The sequence below is a fragment of the Rhinichthys klamathensis genome, unplaced genomic scaffold (genome assembly GCF_029890125.1).
Source record: "Rhinichthys klamathensis goyatoka isolate OS25496 unplaced genomic scaffold, OSU_Roscu_1.1 h1tg000497l_1, whole genome shotgun sequence".
Classification (NCBI taxonomy): domain Eukaryota; kingdom Metazoa; phylum Chordata; class Actinopteri; order Cypriniformes; family Leuciscidae; genus Rhinichthys; species Rhinichthys klamathensis.
Window position 1 is genome coordinate 736,214 of NW_026606980.1, and position 12,106 is coordinate 748,319.

General features: G+C 35.3%; 2 protein-coding genes across 2 annotated transcripts in view; one reads left to right on the plus strand and one right to left on the minus strand.

The window, feature by feature from the left end:
• Positions 1-388: 388 nt before the first annotated feature.
• pofut2 (protein O-fucosyltransferase 2) lies at positions 389-9,548 on the minus strand. Its single transcript, XM_056237768.1, has 9 exons — positions 9,336-9,548; positions 7,824-8,074; positions 6,213-6,357; positions 4,144-4,254; positions 3,991-4,057; positions 3,732-3,857; positions 3,290-3,470; positions 1,652-1,775; positions 389-1,007 (listed from the first exon to the last, which is right to left on the minus strand). The coding sequence occupies exons 1-9, from the start codon at positions 9,509-9,511 to the stop codon at positions 854-856; spliced, it is 1,335 nt and encodes a 444-aa protein (XP_056093743.1). The 5' UTR covers positions 9,512-9,548; the 3' UTR covers positions 389-853.
• An 838-nt stretch (positions 9,549-10,386) lies between these two features.
• Positions 10,387-12,106, plus strand: part of hibch (3-hydroxyisobutyryl-CoA hydrolase) — a 30,842-nt gene continuing 29,122 nt past the window's right edge. Inside the window, exons 1-6 of the mRNA XM_056237756.1 lie at positions 10,387-10,526; positions 10,941-10,983; positions 11,268-11,399; positions 11,527-11,611; positions 11,725-11,805; positions 11,887-11,939. Of these exons, the coding sequence (XP_056093731.1) occupies positions 10,495-10,526; positions 10,941-10,983; positions 11,268-11,399; positions 11,527-11,611; positions 11,725-11,805; positions 11,887-11,939 (426 nt within the window). The 5' untranslated portion in view covers positions 10,387-10,494. The remainder of the gene's footprint in view (positions 10,527-10,940; positions 10,984-11,267; positions 11,400-11,526; positions 11,612-11,724; positions 11,806-11,886; positions 11,940-12,106) is intronic.

The following is a 12,106-nucleotide window of genomic DNA, read 5'->3' on the forward strand; positions in this document are numbered from 1 at the left end:
AGAAATATAGGTGATACTTTATAATAAGGTTCATTATTTAACATTAATGTATTAACTAACGGTGAGCAATACATTTGTTACAGTATCTATTAATCTTTGTTAATGTTAGTTGATCAAAAATACAGCTGTTTATTGTTTGTTCATGTTAGTTCACAGTCCATTATAACAAATACAACCTTGGATCTTAATAATGCATTAGTAAATGTTAAAATTAATATTAACTAAATTAATAAATGCTGTAGAAGTATTGTTCATTCTTAGTTCATGTTAACTAAGGTAGTTAATTAATGTTAACCAAGGTAGTTATTAATGTTAACCAAGGTAGTTATTAATGTTAACCAAGGAACCTTATTGTAAAGTGTTACCGAAATATCAAATAAACACTAACACTGTATGTTTATACATGTTATTTGTCAAAGGCAAAAAATGTGGTGAGACAAAAATAATTGGCAAGTACTAAATTACACAAAAAGCTAGACTTCAAATACTGGAGCAGTGGTGAAAAATCATGTTGAGCATTTTCAAACAGGTTTGCTCATAGTGTTATACACAGTTCATCTTGAGTATCAACAATCCGAATGAAAGAACTGTGAGAACAGAGCAGCAGCATTCACAAATTCCATATCTGACACAAGATATGAGATAAAAGCCATTTGATATATTTATCTTATGGCTCCCCTTATCTAACAAAGGACTAACCCTACATTTTACACAGGATCGGAATCCATCCTTTAAAAGTGGGTATTTTCAACATTGTCAGCAAAAACATTTGAAAAATATAGACAATACTTTTAAATCTGAGAAATCAGTTGCAGTCTGTGTGACCAGCATCATGTTTTCTGTGGTTTCTGTGTTAATAGACAATTTTCCAGTGTGTTGGTTGTTCACATTCGTTCTCATCGTCACCACAGAATCGGTTATAGGTGGTTTTAGGATCGAAACCTAGGATTTCTCTTTCCTCATGTATTCTGAAAGAGAAGGTTGAAACCGATGTCCCAGTGAAATACCTGACAAGAAAGACAACAGATGTGAGTGGGTGATACATTGTTGCTTTAGAAAAGATATGTTGATAGGTTGGTTGTCATATCAAACAATGAGCATTTTTTCCAGTAAAGCAAGTGCTTGAGATGATAGTCATAACGTCATAGGTGACGCTTTTGGTTTTTAATGGAAAGAATCTTTCAGAGTCACACCCAATTCAATGAAACGTTGAATTTCGAATTTGTAATGATCCTTTATCCTAAATAAACTTTTTAAAATTAAGCTGATATTAAAATATAAACTTGAAATAGTTTGCCAAGAGAAAAACAACACATTTTGTGATTATATTATACTCAGTTCTCAAGTTTAAATCGAAACAGAATTGTAGGATTTTCTTTAATACTGACACTTCATCAACTTAATCCTCTAGGGACAGATTTAAAATGAAGCTAGACAAAGAAAAATATAGTTAAATAAAGAAATAAAGGAAAAAAGAATTAAAGAAAAAATTCTTAACTGGCTTGAAAAGCAACTAACTGTAGTAGATGATCTTTTAACACATTTGATAAAGCAGGTTTTGTACACCTACAGCATAAAAAAATGCAATGTCATTCCATGACTTCTTTGTTGCGACAGAAAAAAAATCCCAGCAGAGGGTGTGGTTGAATACCTTGCATGGGCACAGATCCACTGGTCTATGATGGCCACCCCTCCGTCTTTCAGGAGCTCAAGGTCCTCCCAGGTGGGCTCGTAGCGAACCATCTCAGGAAGCATCCTTTTCAGTTTAGCAAGCTCTAAAAGAGGAAAAGGCCTGATGTCACATTCGACTATATGTGTGTGTGTGTGTCTTATGCCCACCAAGGCTGTATTTAATTAATAAAAAATTAAGTAAAAATGGTAATATTGTGAAATTTATGACAATTTAAAATAACGTTGCATAATTGAAAAAAAAATTTAAACTGTAATTTTTTTTCTGTGAATTTTCAGCACCATTACTCCAGTCTTCAGTGTCACATGATCCTTCAGAAATCATTCTAATATGCTAATTTGCTGCTCAAGAAGCATTTCTTATTATTATCAATGTTGAAAACAGTTGTGCTATTTTATTATACTTTTTTGTATCATTCTTTGATAAATATAAAGTTCAAAAGCATTTATTTAAATTGTATTAAAATGTCTTTACTGTTATTTTTTTATCTATTTAACGTGTACTTGCTGAGTAAAAGCTATCAAATGGCTTCAGAAGACATGTAATATAATAGAGCTCAAGTCATATTAAAGGTAGGGTAGGCAATTTTTTTCATAAACACTTTTTGTTATTCTGATTTAAACTCTTTTCACATCCTGATAGCAATTAGTAATAGAAGTGGTCTAAATATATCAATTTTTTTTTTTTTTTTTACATATATATCGTCTGTGGAAGTCTCAGGGCCAAAAAATTTTTTATTTCAAAATGCATTCGGTCCAAATGCAATGATACAATGTCTTACCTGCCTGTGTGTATTTCCATACCTCTACGCACCCAGCTCGCACAGACATCACACGTCATCAGCATGTTCAGTAAGGCTATGTAGAGTTGTAGAGTCACCGGGCACCAAAAACAAACAGCAGCCTCCTTTTACAGTTCCTTCTGAACCAAAACAACGAGCTTATGCTGCGTTCACGCCATGTCATAACCGTAATTACGAGATGGCAACCCGTGATGTTCCTCAGACTCGTATTTATGCGTTTCTATGTCAACACTATCAACGGCGAAATTAATCTGCAGCAGTCAGGTGGTACAAGTTAGAGCTCTTTAAGTTATTTACATTTATTATTATTGTAATGTTATGTGCTTTGAGACATATGTGCTAATTTCACCTCGTCTCATGGCACTTTGCTGAATCTGCTCTGGCTGTGTGCGTTCATGTGTTTTGGAGGAGGCATGGCTTTGGACCTATTGCTAGCCGCTCTGAAATTGCCAACCCTATCTTTAACTACTTTTATGGTGGTTTTTTTATCTTTTTAAAACTGGACAGACATGCATGAATATACTTTAAAATCTTATATTTTGCTGAAGAGAAATAAATATCAGCAAAAGGTTTTGGAATGACACGAAGTTGAGTAAACGATAACAAATATCTGAATTTGTGAGTAAATATTCCTTAAAATACCACAATGTCGTGGATGTTGCTGTTTGGCGGGAAGTATGGCCTCTACCTCTATTCAGTGAAAGTTTTGTAAAAAAACCACACACAAAAAACATGTCTGAACGTAAGCTTAAATGCTTGGTACATTATTGATGTTTTACTATTTTTTTAATCTGTACCTTCTTCGTCTGCATCGGTGGCAACAAAGACTTGCTGAAGCTTGTGCTTCTTCATGAGGCTCTGGATCTTCTTTACTGCACCAATAAGGCTAGGCACATCTTCTCTGTGACCCCAGATGAAGTCCTTCCTACGTAAGTGGACTCCCAGGTAAGGACCTCCCTTAGCACTGCCCAACCTGTTCTGGGCCAAAGAGTTTATAAAAGTTCATGAAACAAATATGACTGCTATCATAATAAAATGAGCGTGGGTGTAAAGCACATTGCAAACATTCTAAAAACGCATTGTCGTGACATGTGAACTAAAGAGCTCAAATCCTTCATCTTGTTGCATAAACACCAGTTTGACTCAAGATACTCAGTATCTATCATGCAGACAGCAGTGACACCAGCACTTCTTGTAGTTGAACAATGAGAAGGGAGTATTACTGTAAGTAAAACATACTTTCATTTGGGTCCAGTCCTCGTTGTATGGTGTCTGGTCCTTTTTATCTGTGGAGTTGAGATACTTGGCCCTAAACTCATCCCCTATGATACGCAAGTGTTTGGCAAACACCATGCTTCGCCGTGTCTGTTGAGCAATATAGTCAAATGTTTGGTTTAATTTCAAACCATCAGGTGAGAAATGTTTCAAAAATCTTAATTACTACTATATTTTGGCTAAATTATTTCTAAAACATGAAAATATTTGTTGATGGACTTACATCCCAGTAGTCCTTCCCAGCATAGTGATCATGAAGGACAGTCTCAGCTCTGTCCAGCATTACTGACCTGTGGTTGAATGAAAACAAAAAAACAACACCCCCATTTGCATTTAAAAGCTATTTTATTGCAATTCTAATTAAAAAGTGACTTACGTGGCTGATAAGTTGTTTTGTAGGAAAGGGGCCAAGATAGAGGCATGTCCCTGAGCAGATAAACAGGTGACATTTAATGCTCTGGTCTCCTCATAACCCCAAAACCAACCTCTGGAGAAAGAGAAACAATATTTAATTCAATAAAAATAGTTTGAACATTAAAATTCTGGCATCATTACTTTGTTCCAATCCTGTGGATTTCTTTCTTCTGTGGAACACAAAAGAAGGACCAGTGTTGAAGGACCAGTCTTGTTTTGTTTGGACTTATCTTGTATAGACAAAACAGTTAAAAATATATTCGTTCACATTCAACAGAACAAAGAAAATCATACACTGGAACAGGGTGAGTAAATGATGACACAACCTATCCCTTTTATTTCAGTTTGTTCGTCACACAAAGGCATCGTATAGTACACAAGTTGTATGTACATACTTTGCAATTCAAAAGAATTAATGTTTTAAAAAAATGAATACTTTTATTCAGCAAGGATACATTAAATTTGTCCAAAGTGACAGTAAAAACTTTAATAATGTTACAAAAGCCTTCTATTTCAAATAAGTGCCGTTCTTTTGAACTATCTATTCATCAAAGAATCCTGAAAAACATTATCATGGTGTCACGGTCCTGGTTGCACCAGAGACAAAACTGGATCTTAGTGCAGCAGTCATTATTAATAACAAACTCAAACTAATAGAAATACTGAAGATTCTCAGAATACAACCACAAGGAACAGAACAACCAGAAACTATCCAAGGGCACGCGTAACGACAGACTGATGAACATGACTCAACACTGGGCTTAAATACACCACAAACAAGAGAGGGTAAATTAACTAGACACACCTGGGGCCTGTACCATGATGGTAGTTGAACAAACTCAGGGTTGCAGGATTAGTTTTGAGTTGACAAAAACAAACCAATCCAACCAGGCTTTGTTGGTACCATGATGCTGATCATCAACTTTCTCTGTCAACTCAGGCTTGGATCCAGAGTTTAGGAGTTTAGGTGTGACATCAATAGCGAACAGCCAATCACATGCTGAGAAAGAGTGAAACTGCGATTCATTTCTCGAGAGAGAGAAGCAGCGCAATTCACTTATTAAATAAAAGTATTAAAATATTATGAATTTAAACAAATTTACACAGCAAGAAGAAAATAGCTGTCTATGAAAGAGGACAACTAAAAGAAAAAGTCTCGCTACTGTATATCAGTGCAAGTAAAAGCTGTGAAGTTAGTTTATACAGTTGATAAAGGTATAGAGAGAATTGAACATTTAAGCTCATATGTAGTCATTTTATAGCTTCATCTATTGACTCTAAAGCGTATTTATATTACCTTTATATATTTATTCATTTAAACTCTACTAAATGATACATGTGTGATCAATTAAGGGTATAATAATTACATAAATAATATCTAAATCATACAAATTTATTATTCTAAATAAGCATTACTAAAAGCCAGACGATTTTGTCTTTAAAAATCATTTGTTATGTAGTGACCTTTAATTTGGAGAGGAAACAGGTGGAGTGACTTAAGCGCGTCACTTTGCTCACAGCTGATTGGTCCAAGTTCGGTTTGCAACCTCTTACCAGGAACATAACCTGCCCTAGACCAAGTTAGCTAGCAGTGGAGTGTAAGTTACTATGGTGATGAACACAGCTAAAAGCCAAACCACTTTCATGGTGCCTAAAACCCAGGGTTGGCGCAAACTAAACTGAAACATACCCGGCTAGCCACCTAAACCGGGTTCATGGTATAGGCCCCTGAACTCAACTAACTTAATCAGTAACCAAGGATACAAACAGGCAGGGGAGGAGGAAGACTGAACTAATGAACACATTAGAAGACTAACTAGGAAACACACACCTGAACAGAGCTGGAAAAGAAAAGAGATTAAAAAATATATATTCTAAACATGAACAAATAAACTCAAAACGTGATACATGGTTTCAATTGGAAGTTGTGCAGTTGAATCACCGTTTTACAAATGCATTAAACGATTTGAATGCACTTCGCTTCGAGCCGGGCAGGTCTTTGCCTCCACGTCGTGCATTAAAATGTGGTACCTGTAATAGTTCTGTTTGTCTTTTGAGTACATCAGTCTTTCAATGCATGGTCGTTCATCCACCTTCTCTTCCCATTTCCCATCTGTCCAGCCCTCTGCATAGCTCTGCAGCACAAGGATCTGGTCAATAAAGGGACCACCAGACTCTGAGACCAATCATAAAGATACAAAATGTGGAAATCATAATTGAGTCGGTTTAATTGTTTATAAATGCAATGTTCCTATTTAAATAAAATATGACTAACTAGACAGTGACGCAAGACCGTCATCATGTGGAATTGCTAAATATTTTAAACCCTTGCACTGAGTTGAAAATCCTGTAACACCTTTAGTGTTCCAAGTCAAAAATGACTGGCCTTTTGTGAATTGCTTGTAAATTGCTTGTTATGCTATATTATCACCAAATATTGCATTCCATCTTTTTGTCGACTTTTTTTTTTTTTTCAATTAGGATAGGTTTTGTATTTATTTTTGGAACTGATTGATCATAGGCCTTATTGATCTGAGCTTCAGCACCTTTGAGTGAAAAAACATTATTTGAGAATAATTTTGTCAATATTAAACAAAATATGGAACAAATGTGCACTGTTTATCACACTAGTGTGCTTTAATGTTTAACCAGGAAATTTGTTTTAATGTGCTTTTATTTTGTGCAAAATTAAGTCACACTTGAGGAGTTCGTGGTCAAAAATGACCGGCCTGCAAAACAATTGTTTATAAATCTCTTGCTACGCCATATTATCACCAAATATTGGATTAAATATTTTTGTCAACTTGTTTTCTTTCAATAAGGACAGGTTTTGTTTTTATTTTAAATGATATAGGCCTCATTGATCTGAGGATACATTTCATCTCTGTGAAAAAGAAAGCCTGTATTACTCAAAATAGTTTGTCTGTGTACATGAACGTGTGTGTGTGTGTGTGTGTGTGTGTGTGTGTGTGTGTGTGTGTGTGTGTGTGCGCGGTAGCGCGAGTGTGCATGTATCCACACATGCACAGGTCCGAGGCCTTTATCTTTTCAAGCACACATGTACATATGTGAACATGTACATGATGAACGCCTTATTTTCGATCTCCCCCTTTCATTTTCAATGGATGGATATAAGCTCAGATGAGGCCTACAATCAGTCAGTTTCAAAAAATAAATATAAAACCTGTCCTAATCGAAAGAAATCAAGTTGACAAAAAGACTGAATCAAATATTTGGTGATAATATAGCATAACGACAGATTTATAAGCTGTTTTTTGTAGGCCGGTAATTTTTGACATTGAACACCACAAGTGTGACTTTGTTCCATTTTGTACAAAATAAAAACATTTCAAAACAAACTTCCTGGTTAAACATTAAAGCATACTAGTGCAATTAACAGTGCACTTTTTTTTTTTTTACAAGGTGAAGGGAAAGTACAAATATTATCCCAAACCGTTGGGAAGTAACCTAGTTATACCCTGTGTGAGTGAAGTTTTAGTCCAATGCGATAACATTAACTACACTTTAAGAAAATCCTCTCTGGGTCAAAATGACCCAAACACAACATATTGGTTAAGCATGTTTCTCCGACATTCCCCCTGTTTGAACAAATTAATGGTAAACAAAAACAGCACAGCTCACCAGCAATAAATTCCTCATACTCGATGACTGGTATCTTAGCCTGCAGGCTGGTCACGCTGAAGAATTCTCCCCAGGGGATGCGAACCTGATGTATATCAGGGCTCTGCCAGTGATATAGACGACCCCATGGAGGCAACACTAGCACCCAGTCGCCCTCTTTCCTCAATGTCTTCAGCAAAGAGGCCATGCGAATGTACACATCCCGACGAAGATTGAAACCCTCAGGTGGATTCACATCATACAGGAGGTATCTGAGCATTACATAAAAACAGGGTCAATTCCTACAGTGCAGTACACTTTCAGGTTCCCAACTTAGGCTTTATGTCTTAATGTGTTGGTTAAAATGTTCACATTTTTAAATATTATTTTTCTATTATTTCTAAAGTTTAATTAATCAAACTTTCAACACTTTTAAAAACTATTTTTAATCAATTTTTGTGTGAAATAATCCATGTGATTTTTCTTTTTGTTATAGACAAAAAGATTTGTTATATTTATTATATATTTGTTATACCCAAGGTATTCTCCAATTAAAATGTTTCAAAGAAGTTTTATTGTACAATTGTATTTTTTTCCAACTTCTATCTTTCCAACTAAATAAATGATTTCTCAGACTGGTCTCACAAAGAAGTTAATAAAATTGAATGAATTGAACCTTCAATAAATTAGTTTGAGCATTTTTGAGGAATTTATTTTTTCATTCAATTTGGTGTGAAATATCCCATGTGATATTTCAATGTTGTCTCTCTTCAAATTAAAATGTTTCAAACAAAACATGTTTTTATTATTGAATGTTCATTATGTTCCCCTACTTCTATATTACTGAAAATCAAATCAATACCAGACTAAAAAAGCATTTATAAAATAGCAGATTTCCCAGACTGCTATCACAAAGAAGTTAATCAAATTTAATGAATTGAACTTTAAATCAATTATTTTGAGCAATTGAATTTTTCATTAAATTTGGTGTGAAATATTCCAGGTGCTTTTTGAAAAAAAAGTTGTCCTTTCAAACCTGACAAAATGATCAAAACGTTTCAAACAAAACATGTTTTTATTGTAAAATTATGTGTAAAATTCTAATATATTTATCTACTTCTATCTCATTTGGAAATCAAATCAATACCAAATTAAATGCATTTATAAAATGCTTCAATTTGACAGAAACGTACATTTCGGTTTCTCGCAGTATTGTTTGTTTTTATAGTAATAATGGACATTTTAGTAAAATAATGATAATATATAACAATGGTGATATCCAATATAATATTCAATATGAAAAAAAAATTCTGGTTTTGTGTCAATAAAGAGGTTCTTGATGGAGGTAAACGAGACAGAAAGGAGAAGTGTTTTACTTCTTATAACCTCATAAACATACTCATTAATTTTAAAATGACGGAGTTCAAAGGGTATTACAAAACATGAACAAACCAACACATGTGAATTTAACAGCTCTGGACAGTAATGTAAAAGCAGGAAGCATCTTTTCCAGTATAACCCTACAAGTCCTACCGAACATCCCGCGATGGTGCAGCCACCGGAGACAGCATCGACTGCCCGGCACGAAAGGGATCGTCGTCTGAGGCCGAAGTTAATTTATAGGATAAAACAGAGAGGATTAATACTGAAAAATATCGTAAAATATGATGGAAGAGGAGAGGCACAGCTGTTCCCCTCCTGTTCGCCATGTCTCTCACACAGCCACGTATTTCCGGCGTTGGTACAGTTGCCTAGCAACTCAGGCTAGTGTTGGGCGCTTTCCAAAGACGCTTCGTGAAGCTTCGAAACCTTTGTGAATCATTTGTTTCGAACCAGTGATTCGGAGCGCGTAAACACGAGGCTTCGTTACGCCATATTCGCCGCTAGGAGGCTCTGTAAGTTCACGAACCATACACGAAAAACATAACATTTGTAGACATTTTTAATGGCACATTTGTGTAATAAAAATAAAGTTTTTTAGTTAATAATCTCTTATTGACCTGATTAATCAAGCTCTCCATAAAACAAGCCCCACAATAAAAAAAATACAAATATTATACACACATAATATACAGAGACTTCATATTTAATGGTATTAGATTATTTGTTTATTGCATTTAATAGATAGGCTTTTATTAAAACATTGGCAATTAGTTTGTAAAAGGTGTTTATTTATTTACTTATGCAAGTTTTCGTTGCATTTACACAGTTGTGAACTTGTGACCAGCAGGTCTTGGTGACATCAGAGGCAGAGCCATATGGGTGACACAAGTGAGTCGCGTTTCGAATCAGTGAATCATTTTGCGAAGCAATTGGTTCAATTGATTCAAAGTTTCGTTTCTCACATCACTAACTTAGGCACCTTCTGTACAGATTACAGAACCTGTTTATATCGGTGTTTTCTCATTTATGTTGTTATCAAAACCTTAGTAAAAAAAACATCAAAAGTGAAATATAATCTTATATGTCATATATATGTCACTTATATGTCGTAATATAATTCAATGACAAGTCGCGGGTGAAACTGTAGTTGGCAGTGTCGAAACTTTTGCTTTGACACATCGCGAGATTTCTTCGATGGTGTCGCGCCACCATGACATCATGAAAGAGGGCCAATGAACAGTGGCGACAGGGTGAAAGCTATCTGTGTATAGTGATCCAGAACATCAGCTGAACTGTCTGAGTTTTAGCCATGTCGTTCATAATTTTAACATCAGCGCACAGGTGAGTGTTCCTGAAGTGTCACATGGTTGATGCTATAATGGATTTGTTCCGCTTATAGACTCCAGAGGTAAAATATTGGATGCAATTTGATGTAAGTTACAGGACATCTGCAGACAGTGCAGCAACACTATACTCTTTCCCAAAAAGAATGAATAAGAAAAAGTTTTGACATCGTCTCTTAAGTATATAATATCTAAGTGTGTGTGTGTGTGTGTCTCTGTGTCTGTGTGTGTGTCTCTGTGTCTGTGTGTGTGTGTGTGTGTGTGTGTGTGTGTGTGTGTGTGTGTTTCTACAAATAAACAACCGAGGTTTCAGTTTCAAAATAGTCTTAAGAGATTAATTTTATTAACAATATGTATAACAATTCGATGTTACAAAAAACAGTGACACAAATATTGATTTTATCCCATACAGACTACGATCAATCGTTAGATTGCAGAGAATACAAGGACACATGGTAAGTTTGATCTCTAAGGAGGGATGACGAGTATTCATGTTAAATATTCATATACAGTGTGTGCATTATTCAGCTAGTCAAGAGTATGGACACACAATGAAATTTATGCTGCTTTTTTTATTGATTTTGATTTATAAATATAAATTGTGCATTGTGTTTAAAAAAAAATGACATTAATGAGCTGGTCTATGTGTGCAAACCTTGATTGGTAATGTACATGTTAGTGTTTAGTCTGGGAACTTCTTTCATTGAGTATTGTTTTATTACTATATGTCTCGTTTCAGATGTCCAGTCAAGCTGGGAACGAAGTTCTGTTTGAGAAAGTAGGGAATGCTGGTGTCATCACACTAAACCGACCCAAAGCTCTCAATGCTCTGAACCTCACCATGATCAGACACATCTACCCTCAGCTGAAGGTTCGGGGAGACTGGAAACCTTTCTCACAACATCACTAACCACCCTGTATTATTGTTATTCACCCGCTCTAACTCTATATGATCATCTCTGATTGTTGACCTGATTTGATCATTGTGTGTTTTGTAGAAATGGGACAAAGACTCCGAAACAGATATTGTGATCATTAAAGGAGCAGGGGAGAAAGCATTCTGTGCTGGTGGGGATATCAGAGGTAATTATCTAAGATAAACATGCAGTTTGTTTTCTCATTCGCTCTTTTATGGATCCGTGCATAGATAATGCAGTGATGCCATTCACACTGAAATGCTAAAATTACTTTCCCAGCTGTCACCGAGGCTGGAAAAGCAGGCGATTCCCTTGCTCAAGACTTTTTCCGTGAGGAATACATTCTGAACAACACTATTGGTATGTTTTCACACTTTTGTTGCCAGTTTTTCGGTTTGATGAACAGATTTATCTATTTATTATTTATTTGACCTTTTTTAGGCACATATCAGAAACCTTATGTGGCCCTAATTGATGGAATTACAATGGGAGGAGTAAGTATTTATTTAAAGTTGTCATCTTGCTGCACAAGTACACCAGCAGATGGTGCTGTCTGTTCTGAGTTAGCAGAATATGTCATCAAAGGCAATGTGGGCCAGCTTGTCTGTGTTTACAAAATAAAATAAAACGATTGAATGACAAAGTGTCCTGCTTTGTATAA